This window comes from Oryctolagus cuniculus, chromosome 16 (genome assembly GCF_051225735.1).
Source record: "Oryctolagus cuniculus isolate XC-2025 breed Fujian yellow rabbit chromosome 16, ASM5122573v1, whole genome shotgun sequence".
NCBI classification, from domain to species: domain Eukaryota; kingdom Metazoa; phylum Chordata; class Mammalia; order Lagomorpha; family Leporidae; genus Oryctolagus; species Oryctolagus cuniculus.
The window spans coordinates 91,874,658-91,891,784 of NC_142882.1; the positions used below are offsets into that span (position 1 = coordinate 91,874,658).

The 17,127-nt window shown below is 58.1% G+C and overlaps 1 protein-coding gene and 1 long non-coding RNA gene across 12 annotated transcripts in view; one reads left to right on the top strand and one right to left on the bottom strand.

The window, feature by feature from the left end:
- Positions 1 to 13,270, bottom strand: part of DDC (dopa decarboxylase) — a 44,730-nt gene extending 31,460 nt beyond the window's left edge. Inside the window, exons 1-4 of one of the 2 annotated variants that reach the window (XM_089315987.1) lie at positions 12,964 to 13,270; positions 2,084 to 2,296; positions 729 to 842; positions 178 to 297 (exon numbers count right to left, since the gene is read on the bottom strand). In XM_089315987.1, coding sequence (XP_089172113.1) covers positions 178 to 297; positions 729 to 842; positions 2,084 to 2,284 — 435 coding nt within the window. In that variant the 5' untranslated portion in view covers positions 2,285 to 2,296; positions 12,964 to 13,270. Of the gene's footprint in view, positions 1 to 177; positions 298 to 728; positions 843 to 2,083; positions 2,297 to 11,228; positions 11,363 to 12,963 lie in introns of those variants that run through there. The other variant, XM_017337637.4, reaches the window with a different exon arrangement.
- A 249-nt stretch (positions 13,271 to 13,519) lies between these two features.
- LOC138845823 (uncharacterized) overlaps positions 13,520 to 17,127 on the top strand; it is a 30,350-nt gene continuing 26,742 nt past the window's right edge. For 5 of the 10 annotated variants that reach the window (XR_011383007.2, XR_011383005.2, XR_016222924.1 and 2 more), the window contains exons 1-2: positions 13,520 to 14,076; positions 15,128 to 15,256. This is a non-coding gene — a long non-coding RNA (uncharacterized LOC138845823). Of the gene's footprint in view, positions 14,077 to 15,127; positions 15,296 to 17,127 lie in introns of those variants that run through there. The other 5 variants (XR_011383008.2, XR_011383009.2, XR_016222928.1 and 2 more) reach the window with 2 other exon arrangements.

The following is a 17,127-nucleotide window of genomic DNA, read 5'->3' on the forward strand; positions in this document are numbered from 1 at the left end:
AATTTACACTGACCTACAACTTCCCGACTGGGAGCCAAGGAGACAAGTTCCCTAAGTCTGAGTTCCCTCACCTGGAACCCCAGGCCTGACACAGCGCCAGAACCAGACCCAGACCCTGCCACGGCAGCACCAGGGGTCAGCCCCTGCAGCCAGGGTCTCTGTGGAGCCCGCCCGTACCTGGATCACTCCTCCCCCTTCTCCAGCTCCCCCGGCCAAGAACGCCTCCGGCAGCTCCAGCATCTTCCCCAGCCAGTCCATCATCACTGTCTCGAGCTCTGTGCAAGCCGGGCTCGCAGCCTGCGGGGGGCAGAGGGAGGGAATTAACCAAGGGCGGCTGCCCCCGGTTCCCAGCAGCCTAGGACCGCAGGTGTGGCAACGGGGTGATCGCACTGCTTCTGTCCCTTCCGCTCTCTTGGTTTATCAGAAGGATTAAAGTTTTTCAAAACGCCCACCCTAGATGGGGACGGCTGATGGCCGCTGAGGTTTGATTCAGGCCAAGTGCTTCCAACAGCAGCACGTGCAGAGCTGGCTCTGGGCTGTTGAGCGCCATCCAGACAGCCGCACACTGGCTCTTGTCCCGCCTGTCCAATCTCCCCTGCAGCCAGCCTCTCTGGCACGGAGCCCTCCCTTCCCCCCCCCCCCCCCGGCATGGTGGCTCAGCCTGTGTGTTGGGGGCCAGGACCCAAACATGGCCCCACTGTCAGGACCCCCTCCCCGCCCCCACTCACCCAAGAGAAGCCGATGCAGCTGATGGCCCCGCACAGCATGTCGGCCAGCATGGCCGGGTAGGAGTTGGCCGTGGGGAAGTAGGCGAAGAAGAAGGGGCTGAGCCAGTGCGTCACCTGCGGGAAGAGGTGGTCACTGGGGGTGAGGAGGGAGCCACGTGCCCCGTGTGGCCCCGATGGACACGTCCAGACCCAGTCATTCTGATGCCGCTCCCCACACCTGTGCTGTCTCTCTGAAAGAGCTGCTTTCTGGACGTGACCATATCTTCTGGCCCGGAAAGAGCTGCTATGGCCCCAAGACACAGCCAGAGGCCGGGCTATTTGCCATGCAAATGACCTCATTGAAAAGGTGTGGAATGGCTGTGTGTGTGTGTGTGTGTGTGTGTGTAAGACTTCAGGTGAGAGCCAGGATCCTGCACTTCTCAGAGCCCGAATGTCCAGGGAAGAGGCCCTGGGCAGGGCTACGGGATGTGCTCTGGGCTCAGAGAACTGAGCTCTGAGGTCAACGGCCCCACTGGATGATCTACGCCCCCGGACCCCCGTGCTGAGAGCCAGCGGTGGGTCTGATGAGGCCGGACCCCTTCAGTTCTGAAGACCACGCCCCTGCTCCTCACTGAGCTCACAACCACCCTCAGGGCCTCGGCAGAGACACAGGCCAGCTCCGCCGCCCCCGCTCCAGGACTCTGCCCACATCCCAGGGCAGGTGAGCCTGATGCAGAAACTGGAATGCTCGGTTCAGCCAGGCACCAGGCACGGAGCCCCGCGGCGGGGCTGTGCGGTGCATCCATCAGCCGGAACGTCCACTGCGGAAGCACAGAGCTGGAGCGGAGCTTCCTGTGCCGTGTGCTGCCTGCTCCCCGCTCCCCGCTCCCTGCTCCCCGGCGAGGGCGCACTGCGGAGGCTCTGGTGCCTTCCAGTAGCCCGCGGTGGCTCGTCAGCCCTCGAGGGAGGCCTGCTGGGGCTGTCAGCTTCTGGGAGAGCAGGCCCCCGTGGGCCACTCTCAGAGTAAGAGAAGCTTTTCTGCATGCCTGCCAGGGACCCTCTGAGGAACACGAGGTGTTCAGGGCCTCGTCCTCTGCCCAGTAGATGGGGCAGACTCCACGTGGGCCTCTCGGGGCCGGCACTGAGTCTGGGGGCACCTCAGGGGAAGACGCACTTGCTGGACTGGCAGCTCGTGGGAGCTGGGTTGGGATCTGGGCTCCATCATGAATGGACTGTCTTCTGTGTGACCTCAGGTGCCCACCTAACCTCTCTGGGCCTCAGTTGTGAGAAATGCCCCAAGTTTCTCTCCAACCTGTGCCTGGGCAGCACCACACTGGTGTTAGCCCCCGCCTTCTCCCACCATGGAGCTCTCCTACCCCTGGCATGATGATCTTCTCGACGTCACTGATGATGTCCTCAAACGTGTCCGGCTCCTCGGGGGCGCAGGCGGGCACCAGGGGCCGCAGGTAGCCGGGCTCCACGTCGGGGTAGACCTGGCGGCCCTCGATGCCTTCCAGGTAGTCAGCCACGTAATCCACCATCTCCTTCCCTCTCCTCCGGAACTCGCTTGTGTCCATGGTGACTCAGCTCTGTCAGAGACGCAGGCCACACACACACACACAGAGAAAACAGGCAGTGAGCAGCACGCCCTCTGGCCTGGAGGAGGGAGACTCCAAGGAGGCTGATGGGTGCAGTGACCTGGGCAGCGACGCACGTGCTCTGGGGCCACCCTTCCATGTCTGGACGAAGTGGACGTGGTGCTGCCTTGGAGGCTGCCCACAATGCTGCTACGTCTACCAGTCCCTGGCTCTTCCCCACGAGAAGACAACCCAAGGTCTCCCAGCCGCAGGGCAGACAGGAAGCACCAGCTCTCTCATTGTCTGTTCCAACCCCAGTGACAAACACGGCTCAAGCCCAGCTGTTGCAGAGAGACACTCTCCACCCCTTCAGCTTGTGCTCACCTGAGAAGTGACGCCAGCAATGCCAAGCCCCTGGGAGCTGTGAAGATGCATCACTGATGCTTGGGGCTCTCCATCCCCAGCCTGGGACAGCGCACCTGCCCCCAGAGCTGGGGTCCCCTTCCTTCCTCTGGGTTCCATCCCCAGGACACTCGCACGTCTCACACATTCTGCTTTCCTGACACAGGATTTCCCCTCATTGCCTACGTGACACACAGCTAATCCTTGCAAGTCATGGGTATGCTCTCTGAATATTCCCCATTCCTGACTAAGTGAATGGTGAACCATCCTCCTACGGGGAGACAGCCCAGCTTCCTGTCATTTTTGTCAGCCAATCAGCACATCGTCTTTGTAATGTGCTTCTTGTTAGAGACACCTTGTTCATGCACATCGCCTCATAAACACCGATCTTACAGCCAGCAGCGCTACCACTCACGCCTGCGGGAAGCGTCTGTAACACGCGTGTTTCTCGTGGGGCACGGCACAGTGTTCTTGTGATGGGAACCCTGGAAGGCATGATGGCAGGACGTGGTAGGGCTGCGTCCAACAGTCAAATCACAGGCGAAAGCACAAACCTGTGAGGCAGGTGGCAGGAGACAGCCGGAGGAAGGCACACTCGTTTACGAGGGCTGAGCCTTGCAGGTGGCGCCTTGTGCAGCCTCAGCTGGGAACACACTTGCTGGGACTCAACTTTCTGTTCAGGCTGCACACGTGTGTATCCGTGACCACGGAGCCACCACGAGTGCTGATTTGGGGTTACAAGTAAATTTCAGCACAAACTGAAACTATGCGAAAGTGTCACTGCCAATAGTCTCGCTCGCTTTCTTCAAGGAGGATGGACCACACACCCCACCCCGGCCCTGCGCACAGGTGCCTTTCTCTGTGGCCCTCACAGTCACGTAACACGTCAGACCACCAGTGGGCTAAATCCTCAGCCCAGTCTCTGCTGCTGTCCCCACTTCCCCTGCGGAAGTGGCGAGGGGCAGTGGCCCCCAGTGCACTGGGAGCTGAAGGGTGGGGGTTGGCCTCCACGCATCCCTCCGATGGCTGTGGAGCTCACGCCGGGCCGCCATGCGCAGCCTCATTTTCCAGATGGACACAAAGTCAGGGTAACACTAGCAGGGCCTCAAAGAGCCTTCTGCAGAGATTAGATGGATGAAAACAGCTTAGGACGGTGCGTGGAATGAGCCCTGGGTGAAGGCCAGCTCCGCGATGCCGTGCAAGGCGGCGCACAGCCTCTTCTTCACATTTCCGCACACTTTGTTTTCTAATAAAAAAATCCCCAAAAGAAGAGTCCTCTTCTGTGATTTCTTCTGCACGAATTCATACACATGTACACACGTGTTATATTGCCGCATTTCTCCCAAGCATGCTGTCTCCACAAAGCCCCTCCCACAACCTTGCCGGGAAAGACCACTTTGCTGAGCCGTCCTGGGCCTGGGCGCCGCGGAAGCTTGCCGGCATCAGAAGCGGAAGTGATTCTGTTTCACCTCAGCTAAGGGGGCGGTTCCTCTTGTTTCTCTGCCATCTGGAGTTCCTCTTTAAGAAACGCTGGTTCCCAGCATTGTTAGACATCTTTTAATTTGCTAGTTTCTATCTATGACATGGGTTGCAAACATTTTCCTCATTTTTCTCTCACCTACCTTCGCCTTTAAGTTTATTCTGACCTGCAGGGATTTTGACTTTTACGTGGTGAAATCTTATAGTCGTTCTCTGTGGTTTGCCCCTTCAGTGTGACAACGAGAAATGCCCTTTAAACATGCCAGCGGCCTCCACCTGCGCAGCTGAGGGGCCGCGCACAGCTGCAGCCTGGAGCAAGGGGCTTTGCAGAAGCAGGCTCGGCCTCCGGGGAGGAGCTGCCCGTTTCCAAGGGGAGAGAAATAGTGTGAGGTCAAGACAGTGTGCGCCAGGAGAAGACAAAGACAGCACCTCTGAACATGCTGCCTGGAGATGCGTCTCTAGCCGAATAGAAAGGCAGGGCCTGGCGGTGATGTGCAAACCATTCTCGGCCATTTATTTGTGTGGATGATTTCCTGGACCCCTGGCTGACATCTTACCGTGTCAGTAACAGCCAGAGCTGCATCAGCAGAGCCAGCGCACCTTCAACCCCACACGCTGTGCGCAGAGTCCAGCTCCCCTCCCTCCCTCAGACCCCCTGACCCGCCATGGGGCTAATTATTATCCTTATTTTGGTGATCTATGGTCTAACTTCAACTGGTGCCTTTTGCTCATTGAGGCTTCTGTTCCTGTGCTTTGCCTTTACGGGTGCAGGGCGAGATGGGGGGTGGGAGGGGTGTGAGCAGCACAGGGGTTCAGTGGACTGGGAACGAGGGAGTAGTCTCCGGTCCTCTACGCCATCCTATGCTGGTCTCTCCTCTCCCACCTCCAGTCCACACCTGCAGCTGGAGACATCTCTGCCACACCCCGGAGTCGCAGAGACCATGACTCAGGGTCAATAGCCCCTCCCTCCCGAAGCCCTTCTCCACCTGCCCACACTTCTGTCTACCCAGAAGAGGTTTCGGCAGGTGGTGGGGAGAGGTGGGAGTTCAGCATGGTACCCTGGCGTAGGAACTTTGCTGGTCTTTGCACACCCAGCACCCAGGGGACCATCAGCCCCACTGTTGAGCCTGTGAGCCAGTGCCCCTGTGCCAGGCTCTGTCCATGGTGCTGCCAGTCCCAGCTGCCAGGGCAAGCTCTCCTGGAGATCTGGACAGGGAGACTTCTCCAGCCTTCCCAGACTTCCACTTCATGCCCTCAACAAGAGAATGCTGTCAACTTTCATCATACACCTTCCAGCAACAAGACCGCAATTGATGTTTTAAAACACACTGGCGCCTCTGGGACTGCGAGGTCCTGTCTTCCCCAGAGCACAAGCGTGGAAACCTGTGCACAATCCTGACGTGGCCGACTTCCCCAGAAAGACGGTGAACATTTCCTCTGCGATTCACAGTGAGCCCGATAGGAGAAATACTTCCCACCAAGATCACAAAGAGTCCAACAACAGGGAGTGAAGCGGCTGATATGTGGCTTCACAAAACCCCCAGCCCTTGTTAACCTCTGCAGGCTGACTGAACAACACAGCACCCTCAGTGACACAAAGCACAAGCAACACCACAATCTGCTCCCGGGGCGGCATTTGGCACAGTGGTTACGATGCTGCTGGGGACACCCGCGTCCCACGCTGGGCTGCCTTGGTTCTAGTCCTGGCTCCGCTCCCAATCCTGGCTTCTCTGCCACTGCAGACCCTGGGAGGCAGCTAGTGGTTGCTCAAGCATTTGGGTCCCTGCCACCCATCTGGGAGACCCAGATTGGATTCCTGGCTCCTGGCTTTGGCCTGGCCCAGTCTTAATAGTCATGGGCATTTGGAAGTGAGCCAACAGATGGGAGTTCTTGTCTCTTTGCCTTTCAAATAAATAAATAAATAAATAATCAGCTCATGAGAGGCCTGAGTATGCCAAGAGCTGTCAGGCAAGCCCAAGGTCAAGGGTGACCTTCCACCTCTGACCTTCCTGAGCAGGTGCATGTGGAGACCCCTCCCCATCCACACAGCACTCCTGGGGAGAGCCACGGAAACCCGTTCACCTCCTGAGCCTCAGCCCCTCTCCCCGAGTGAGGGCAGAGTCCAGGCTGCCTGTGCCCAGTGCCAGGCTGGTGCAGTGGGAGGGGCCCCAAGAAGACTGAGCCAGCATCTGCCCTCTGGCCCCTCACCTGCCCTCCCACTGGCAAACACTCCCAGAATCCTGTGACTGAGGCCCGAGACATGCAGCTGATGGGGGAGGAGGGAGAGAGGGGTGATCTGTTTGTCAGCAAAACCTGGCCGCACCTCTGCCTGAGTGAGCGCTGTCTCAGGCAGTGCTAGGCCTGTGCTCAGTATGCGGGGGGGGGGGACCAGAGACCAGAGGCAGGAGGGGCCCCACCAGGTGAAGGGGGAGGGCAGCAAAGTTGGGGGGAGCGTTCTCCTTTATGCCAGGTGACCATGTCAGTCCAGAGCCAGGCCAGCAGCCCCCCCACAATCCCACCGCTTCCTTATGCTCACACAATCATCTCCGTGTCAACTGGGTTCTTCCTGTTTCCACAGGGACTCTCTCATTGGCTAGAAAACAATTAACACGCATGAAGTTAGCCACACTTCCTGAGCCGCTGCACTCTGCTGAGCTCCTCACCTGTGTTCTCAACCTGTGCTTTGTAACAACCACATCAGGGCTACCCCATTTCACAGCTGAGAAGGCTGAGGGCTTCCACCCAGAGCCCCAGCTGTGCAGGCTGGGCCACCGCGGAACTTTGCAACCTGGCTCCCGGAGCCCTTGGGGTCTTGGCCAGGTGCCTGAGGTCAGGAAACCATGCACAGAGCACTGAGGTGATTTCAGGACTGGACACCAGAAATGCTGGCCTCTCCCTGAGCCTAAAGGGCTGCGGTGGCCCCATGGGCACCTCCTGGGAGCCACCTGGACACTGCAGCTGCTCCTGTGGCTTAGAGGCGACATCCACGGCACCTGGAAATGGGGGCAGTCTCAGTGCTGTCCTTCGATGGGGGTGTGGGTGGGGCCAAGCCAGCTGGGCTCCCAGCGCCACCTGTCTCAGTCCTGCAGCAGCAAGTATGGGGCCTAGGTGGCTTACAAACACAGCTACCGAGGCTGGGGATCTGGTCCCAGGGCCAGCACGACGGGCTCTGGGCTAGAGGGGAGGGGCCTCTTGGATAGGGGAACTAATGCTGTGGTGGACCCCCGTGGCCTAAGCGCCTCCCACAGTGTGGGTCAGTGCTTGAACGTGTGGATTTGGGGAGGCCACTGCTCCTCCACTTCTGGTGCAAATGGCCCCAATGCCACGCAGCACAGAGTTGCTGGGGCTGCTGCAATGAGCCTGTTGGTTCACTCCTGTGGCCTGGCCACGGAGGGGTGGGCCACACTCACCATCTCCTGGGAGCTCCCTGTTCAGAGGGAAGTCCATGAGGGCCCGAGCACTGGGGTTCACCAGGTCCAGCCAGGAGGCCTCCTCCTCCCGGGTATGAGAGCACTCCTGCCACAGCCCCTGGGGAGTCCCTGGGCCAGTTTCTTCCTCTTGGCAGCCATGGGGAGTAGAGAGAGCAGCAGGGACAGGGTTGTGGCACCGTGGTGCCACCGGGACACCTGCATCCTCTATCAGAGTGCCAGCTTGAGTCCTGACTACTCTGCTTCCGATCCAGCTTTCTGCTAATGCATTCCGGAAGGCAGCTGGTTGCGCCACCCGTGTGGGAGACCCAGATAGAGTTCCAGGCTCCTGGCATCGGCCTGGCTTAACCCTGGCTGTTGCTGGTATTTGGGGAGTCAAACAGTGGGTAGAAGATCTCTGTCTCTCTGTCTCTGCCACTCTGCCTTTCAAGTAGATTAAAAAAAACCACATATTTCTTATAAAAGAAACTGACCTGGGTCCTGGCTGTACCAGTGGAGCTGTGCGGCTGCCAGCCAATGTCCTGGCCTCTCAGAGCCTTTTCCTCCCCGTTGGTATAAAGGGCAAATGAGCTGATGCAGGCAGGGAGCACTCTGGGCTGTCAGCTTCTCTCCCATCTGTGCTAGTATTGACGTTGCAAACCTGTGTCCCCCTGTATCGCTGCTGGCGTCTTGGGGGAAAGGTGCATGTCCCTTCTGCACCTGTTGTGGGTGGGTTATTCAGCTGTGATGGGCACAACCACAGTTGCCGGAGGAATATTTCTGGGACAGCCTCGCTCCTCTGCCTACTGATGGAGGAAGAGTCTTGCCCTGGGTTCCTTATCCACTCTGTTTGGCAAACGGTGCCACGCCTAGGTAGTTTACTGGCTGTCAGCTCCCTACAGGAAAACCCTGTATTTGCATCCACATCTCCATAACTATGCAGCGACCTCTCTGAGAATGACTGGAAAAATTCCCAACTTGAGCATTTGAAAGGAGCAGCAGGATATTGGGACCTTCAGCCCCAGGGCTGCCTGGGCTGGGTCCTGTCCATAAACAAGGCACAGAGCTGCGAGGGCCTAGGGGTCCTGCTCTACGCCTGTCTTCAGCATGTGCAGAACCTATCGCACCTGCGCCCTGAAGAAGCACCCAGGGCTGACACCCTCAGGACAGGACGCAGGCGCACCGCCTGAATCTGCCCTCCAAGGAATCAACCCCTCCCGAGGCAGTCAAGGGCTGTGGGTTTCACGGTTCCTGTTGCCCGTTTCCAGGTTTTTCCTAGCACCAATGGTGAGGACAAGTATGCCAACGCCGTTAGCTTTTGTTACATCCACATTTTGCACTTACATTTTAAAATTTCCATCAAAAACCATTCGTATCTTATTATTTTCATTAACAGCATGTGTCAGAATCACCAGGTAACGGGGATTTCGCTTTTCCTCTCGGTTTCTGGTTTGCTTTAATCTTTTCTGGGAAAAGCAGCATCTTAGATGGAAAGCACTCTCTCACTCCCGGACTTTTTTCCCCTCGTTCTTTCCCTGACGGCCTTGGCATCACACCGACAGCTCACAGAGGGTCACAGCCGGCTGCCCATTCTCTGCCGCCTGCCCCAGACCACTCACTCTGAGCCGCGGTCTGCTGGGGGCTTTCCAGAGCCTGGGGGGCCTGGGGGTGCCCCCCTGGTGTGTGGGCTCCTAGAGCTCGGGGGCCTGGCTTGCTGGGTCTGCCTCCTGTGCTGAGGCTCTCGCTTGGGGAGTTTTGTTTCTCTATGAACCAGGTCAGTGGTAAACATCCATTTCCATTCATTGTGTACTCTCCATTGTTTCTTCCCTTGCTCGGCTGCTGGCCTGTCACCCACAGAAACCTCCCCGGAGAACAGGTTGGCACTTGGTCACCACATCCCATTGTGCAAAAAGCCAAGCAGACTGGTGTCACCGAGCCTTCGGCACCCGTCATTTCACAGGCCACCTTCAGCACCCCTGCGAGTCCGGCCTCCTCAGCCTGCTCCTGCCGCCCACACAAGCAGCAGGTGGAGGAAGGCAGGCGCTGCTTGGAGCCAGCCTCTCCCAGTTACACCCTTGACCCATCCTGCACTGGGAACCAGAGCTGAGGCCAGACGCCAGCAGGGGCTCCTGCCCAGGCTAGGGGAGGCAGAGTCTGCCACCCAGAGTATGGTTGGGGGTCCTGCCCTTTCACATCCGTGGAACAGGAGAGCAGAGGGCTGAGCATGTGGGGCACGTCTGTCCCACCTGAGCTGATTCGTGGAAGCCCACGGAGGCTGACCAAATGCTGCTTTCGCCATGTTCCCTAGAGAAGTGGCTCTCTCACACCTCCTCCAATAAACAAACAAACAGGCACAGGCCCGGTGTAAGCACTGCACTTGTAATCTCAGAGACAATGGCCGGGCCAGCAGGCGGTTTGCCCAAGTCCACCAGCCCAGCAGTGGTCACTCCCGACCCAAGAGCCAGGCTGTGGCTTTTTGGCCTTGGCTCTGGGCTTGAACCTCTGCCGGGAGGCCAGGAGGCAGGTGCTGCCCGCTCTGCCTGTAAGACCTCTGTGGCCCAGCCCGGGGAGAAACACCCAGGAAGAAGGCTGCCCTGGGACCTGGCCCGAGACTCAGCCCCAGTCCAGTTTTGTTCTGCGAGCCCTGAGTAGAATCTGCAGGATCATCAACACCTGTCACAGCCCGTGGACTGGGAGCAAGCACAGCATAGCCCGGGCTCTCCGGATTCAGGGAGGCTGGGGGAGGGTCGCATCTCAATCACATGGGCTGTTTGCAGGAGCCCACCTTCCAGGCACCCCGGAGACAGAGGGAAGGCTGTGGGGGTGACTCAGTTCTCCCCCTTCAAAAATCTGCTGTGTCCTCAGCATAACACAGCAGGATGCCTGCTGGCCTTGCCCAGGGACCCCACAGGCTGCTCCGTGGAAAAGCAGGTGATCTCCGAGCACCCAACACACCCCGAGGGGCCAGCTCTGGGCTGTGGTTGTCTCCTGGCCAGGGTTCTGCTTCCTGAGGGATTTCACTCCTTGAATGAGAACCCTGCACGGAGCAGAGTTCCTGGGGTCTCAGAGAGAGCAAGACGATGGCCGGGAAGCCTCCCTCCCGCCTGCCTGTCCCTGGGAGCCTAGAGAGGAGAGGCTGTCAGGGCACGCATTTCAGAGCCCCCACGTAGTAAGCACCCACTGTATGCTCAGCCCTTCGCATCACCAGACCAACTGTTTACACGTTTGTATGGGAGGATGCTCTCAGCTCTGGCGCGTCAGAGCTCAGGATGGGAGGGGGGCTGCCCTCGCAGGTGCAAACCCGGCTCTGTGTGGCTCCACAGTTTCCTCCTTCCTCACCCCGCGGAGTGGCCTCCGTGGGTCAAATGCGCACGGACCAGTCTGGCTCAGCTGCCATCGCGGCTCAGAGAACACGGCCTGGGAAACAATCGGAAGCTCCTCATCGTTTGCCTGACCTGTTGCTTGGAGATGGCACCAAAAATCAGGCCCGACTAGCAGGTGCTTGCCTTCTCAGAAACTTCCACACCCGGGCTGCCCAGATGTCCTAGGCAGCCAAGGAGAGGACAGGGACACAGCCAGAGTCAGCCGCAACCCTCCCGCCCCCAGCCCAGGGTCACGGCCCCGCAGGAGCCAGCCGGACAAAGAGCGGTACTCACAGGCAGCCGGAGGTGCTTGCTCTCTGTCCTCTGCTGCGCCGCGACAGTTAAATGGCACGGAGGATGCGATTGCCATTTATGTAGACAAAGTGTCCGCCTCCTCGAGGCCAATCAGCGCAGCCGGCTCTGCATTATTTACCCAGAGCATCCCCTGCTCGCCCTGCAGGGCGTGCGAGCCGCCCTGGCAGGATGGGGCCAGCAGAGGGGCCTGCAGGGGCGGGGAAAAGCCCCGGGGAAAATGGGACCTGTGTCCTGGTCAGGGTGCGAGACCCCAGCCTCCGTCCCAGGAAGACAGTGAGGGGCCCCTGTGCAGGGCCTGCTCCTTCTGCAAGGGGATTCCCGGGGGCCTGACGTGCTGGTTCCATGAGCCTCCCACATCTGACCTGCCTCCTGCTCTGCATGTCCCCCTCCCCAGGGAGCAGCAACAGCAGGGAGTGCCCACTGCCCATCCCCCAGCTGCACGGGGCAGAAAAGGTGGTGAGCAGGGCCCACTCAGATGGGGAGCAGTGCACAGTTCCTGTGCTCCTGACCCTGTGCACACGCATGCACACAAGCATGCACAGCTGTGCACACATGTGCACCACACACACGCACACACATGTGCATACACGTGCTCACACACACTTGTCTGCAGAACGGCACACATGCCCGCACACAGTGCACACATGCACACATACACACACACCCCCTTCATGTCCAGGGCCTGCGGTGCAGTGCAGAGCTGGGGTTCCCTAATGTCTTCAAGGGGGCAGCTAAGTGAGATGGCTCCCCCAGAGCTGGGACAGAAGCAGAGACCTCCGTGGTGGCAGGGAATCAGCCGGTGGGCAGGATCTGTGGGGAGCCCTGGCCCCAGCCGGTGCACAGCCAGCTCCTCTGCAGCTCTGCTCGGGCCACAGGCGGCAAGGAGATTAGGCCATGGGCACTGAGGGCAAGACAGCCAGAGGCTGGCTCACCCTGCCCCCGCCAACTTCTAGATCAGCCCTGACCACAGGGCGAGGCAGGACCTGGCCGGGCAGCTGCAGCTCTGTGGGAAGCGACAGCAACATTCAGGACCGGCAACCATGCATCCCCTGAGCTGAAACCTCTCCTACTTGGGGAGCAGAGGCACCTTGCCTCACCCGTGGCACACAGGAAGAGCGGGCCTTGGTCAGGGACTAGCCAGGCCTGGGGCTGGGTGAATGCCCAGCGCTCCAGTGGAGTGGACCCCTTCCCCTGTGCAAAGCAGCCCCTGCTGAGCCCAGGGGATCATGTCGGGGTACACATGGGGCCAGGAGACAGGAACGAGGAGGGGTGGGTCTGTGGAGGTGGGGAAGCAGAGAGACCCTCCCACCCTGCAGTCGCCACTGTGACGGCTTCACAGTGAGGGGGAGATGCCCCCCTCCTCCCAGACGAGCCAGGGCTGAGAGCTGGAGCAGTCCTGAATGCAGAGACAAAGAGTCCACGCCTGCCGAGCCTGCGTCCAGGGCACTGTGGCGGTGGTGCCGGGGTAGGCGAGGAGGAGCCGTGCTGGCTGCAGCCCCTCACCCCACACGAGTTCTGGGGTGGCTGTGTGTGCGAGCAGGTGCATGGACCCCACGGAGCGGACCTCCCACAGGAGAGGTCAGGTTTGGCAGAAACTACCCAACCCGGCAAGCCAGTTAACCATCAATTCGCAAACAGGGGACCACAGCACTCTGGCCAGGACACAAGCAGCCGCCCACCTGCTGGGCATTCCCATCCCCAGAGGTCCACTTGCCTTGGTGGGCCTCCTCCCGGGCCTCAGGGCTGTGCACACCTGCAGCGGCAGCCGGCAGCCAGAGCAGGGGCTCGGTGCTCTCCTCACAGCCTGGAGCCTGTGTCTGGCCTGACCTTGCAACTTGAGCCTGGTGCGCTGGTTAAACATTAATTTCCAATGGAGGTAAAGGTCAGGCAGACAGAAGAAACCGCGAGGGAGCAGCTCCTTGCCCAGGGACCTGAGAAAGTGCCTTCTGGGGAGCCCGTTTCAGCCCGCCCAGGCGGCCTGCGGCTGTAACCAAGGCATCTTCCTTCCCGTTTCACGCCCAGGCCCACAGCCCGGCTGGAGCTGGACAGCGCCTGCCACCGGTGACTCACGGTGTTTGCATACGGAGATGCCTTGGAGAGGCCGACCTCGCACCCAGCTGGGAAGGTGCTGCCATCAGCTGCACCCAGCTGCGCTCCAGGCCGCCTCAGAGCGGAACCCGGGCGGCGGCCTCACTGTCGGGCAGGCTGGCTCATGGCAGCTCCCCTTCCCGTAGGAGACCCCTTGTGCCGGCGTGGGAGGGCAGCAGCACACTGCGGATGCAGAGCTCAGTCTTGGCCCCGGCTTCTTCGAGTAACTGTTTCCTCTGGCCAGCTCCCGTCTCGGGTGCACTGGCTGTCCCGGGGGGAGCAGCAGGGGCCTGATGGTGCTGGCCGAGCCCCCTCACACTAGGGAGCAGGGCCAGGGTCGGGGTGCTCGCGGCGAGCGGACCCCGCGGCGGTGGGCTGTCCCTGCTGTGGCATCAGCTGCCTGTACACACTTCCTGGGCCTTTTTGGGGAGATGCTGGGCTCCCGATGGGGCTCCCAGGCAGGTAAGTGGAGCCGAGAGACGCCCAGGGAGCGAACCAGGTGTGATGGGCGTGCAATGCTGTCTGTAACTGTCGATTGGATACGCCCACCTTCCCAGGGTGCACCTGCCGCAGCGCAGACCCCGCCCACCGGCGGCTCCAATTGGGCCCCGTGCACTTCCGGCTGGCGGAGGCGCGCGGGGCGAGCGTGCTTCCGGCTGAGGCCCTGGCTGTGAGGATCCGCTGCCGCTGGGGCCCTGGCGGTGCCCCTGGGAGCCGGGCCGCGCCTGTCGGCTCGCAGGTGACGTTTGCGGTCGTTCCCCGCGTCTGTGGGCAGCTGGTCCGCCCGCTCTGCTGGGTGTCCCTCTGTGGGGCGGCTGCACCTCCGTGTGCGTGCTTGCTCCGTGCTCTGCTTGGTGGTTTGGAACTCGGCGGGCCGCGGGCCGCGTCTCTCGGGGGCCTTGTGCTGGTCCCGCGGGTGGGAGATGAGATGCTGCCACCCAGTCACGGCACACGGAAGAGAGCATTCCACCCCTTGGGGCGAGACTGTGTCTGCTCCGTCTGAGAGCCCTCGGGCCACGCCGTGGCTGCTCGGGCGACCTGTGGCTGAGGCGACGCCTGGGAGACGGGATGAGCGGGGCGGCGCAAACCTCCGGCTGTGTCACCTCCGGCTGTGTCGGCCGCGGCTGTGTCACCTCCGGCTGTGTCGGCGGTGGCTGTGTCGGCCGCGGCTGTGGCACCTCCGGCTGTGTCACTTCCGGCTGTGTTGGCGGTGGCTGTGTCGGCGGCGGCTGTGTCACCTCCGGCTGTGTCGGCCGCGGCTGTGGCACCTCCAGCTGTGTCACCTCCGGCTGTGGCACCTCCGGCTGTGTCACTTCCGGCTGTGTTGGCGGTGGCTGTGTCGGCGGCGGCTGTGTCACCTCCGGCTGTGTCGGCGGCGGCTGTGTCACCTCCGGCTGTGTCGGCGGTGGCTGTGTCGGCGGCGGCTGTGTCACCTCCGGCTGTGTCGGCCGCGGCTGTGTTGGCGGTGGCTGTTTCATCTCCGGCTGTGTTGGCGGCGGCTGTGTCACCTCCGGCTGTGTCACCTCCGGCTGTGTCACCTCCGGCTGTGTCGGCGGCGGCTGGCTCGGGCCCTCCCTCTTCAAGGCGGGAGCCACAGCTCCTGCGGGGGCGCGCGCAGGCGGGTCCTCCCTCATAAAATCGAAGTCCCCTCGAAGCCGCGGGTCGGATTGTGCGGCCCAGAGCACTCCTTAGTGACCGCGGTGCCAACTAAATCCGATAAGACGCAGTTTTCTTGTGAACACGCTGGCGCTTCAGTGTGGCTGGCGTTACCTCGGGTGTTTCTCCTGCAGGCGCTGAGAGAAGTGACGGTTAGCTCGGGCTACGAAGACTGAGACGTGATTCTGAGCAGCTGATGGTAATCAGAAGGCATTGGCGATGTCAGAAACGCGCAGAAACTGCTTTATTCCGTCTTGTAACATGTGTGTGTCAGGATGTATGTTGTGTCTGGTCAAAAACCCTTCCAGAGCTCTGTTTTAATTGACTCGTAGATACAAGGTTGGCCATATAAATTCGAATTTTAAACAGTGCAAAACCCCTTTTGGATCATGTGAAGATTGTAATGGACGGATTATAGAGCATTTGTTGGTAGGAAGAGTGGGATCACATGTTGGTGCCACATGCTAATCCTTGTCACCAAGGCTTTTTCTCTGTAACTGGCCTAGTTAAAAATGGTGCTATATGTCCTGGAAGATTTCTTGAGTTTTGATTGCTTGAGAGACTTCTTTTCTACATAAAGAGAACAGATTCTATATATCTCATATATATGATTTTAAGCCCATAATTATACTTCCCTCCCTCCCTCTTCCTTCTTTCTTTTATTTTTTTCTTGATTTTTGTGATAACATACTTTCAATTTATTTTATAGTCCCAGGCTTAACCATCTACTCACTAAATAATTCAACAAATAGAAAGTAGGAAGACCAGTGTTCTACAGGAGTATAGACAAGGGTTATAAACAGTAATAATCAAAATGTCAATTTTACGCATATACATTACTTTTTTGTACTCTATATTAGCTACAAATCACAGAAAACATTTTTCTTTTTGGTTCTCTTTCATTAAGCACAATGGTCTCAAGTTGCATCCATTTTGTTGCCAAAGACAGTATTTCATTCTTTTTTTATGGCTAGTAGTATTCTATCATGTATCTATACCACATTTTAAAATGTTTATTTGAAAGACAGTTACAGAGTGAGAGAGGGAGAGACAGATCTCCCATCCTCTGGTTCACTCCCCAAATGGCTGCAATAGCCAGGGCTGGGCCAGGTGAAGCCAGGAGTTTCATCCATGTTTCACACATGGGTGTTTCCGACATGCATTAGCAGGGGCTTGGATTGGAAATGGACCAGCTGAGACACAAATTGGCACCCATATGTGATGCCAGCACCGCAGTCAGTGTCTTTACCTGCTATGGCACAATGCTGGCCCCTACATTTTCTTTATCCAGTCATCAGCTTATGGATGTGTGGGTTGGTTCCATATCTTAGCTATTGTGATTTGAGCTGCTAAAAACATGGAAGTACAGATAACTCTTTCATACACTGATTTCATTTCCTTTGGGTAAATTCCCAGGAGTGGGCTGGCTGGGTCACCTGGTAGATCTATTTTCAGATTTTTGGGGAATCTTTGTACTGTCTTCCATAATGGTTTTACTAGTATACATTTGCATCATCAGTGTATTAAGGTATCTTTTTCTCCATATCCTCACCAGAATCTATTTTTTATTTTTGTAAGAGAGCCATTCTGACTTGGGTGAGGTGGAACCTTATTGTGATTTTTATTTTCATTTCCCTGATGGCTAGTGATCCTGAGCATATTTTCACATGTCTGTTGTTCATTTTTATCTCACCCTTGAAAAATATTCTTGGCCCATTTCTTCACTGGATTGTTTATTAGTTTTTGAATTTCTTGTGCTCCTTTTATATTTTAGATTTAATCATTTATTAGATGAAGAGGTTGCAAATATTTTCTTGAATTCTGTCCTTGTCTCTGTGTGTTTCCTTTGCTGTGCAGAAGCTTCTTAGCATGATATAATCTCATTTGTCTATTTCAGCCTTTATTTCCTGTGCTTCTTGGATCGTATCCAAGGAGGCTTTGTCCTTTAGAGCTTCCCCTGTTTACTCCTAGTAATTTGGTGGTTTCAGGTGTTAGCTTTAGATCCTTGATCTGTTGTGAGTTGATTTTGGTATAGGATGTAAAATAGGGGGTTCTTGTTTTCATACTTCTGCATGTAGAGATCCAAGTTGCCCAACACCATTTGTTGAAGAGATTGTCATTTCTCTAGGGAGTC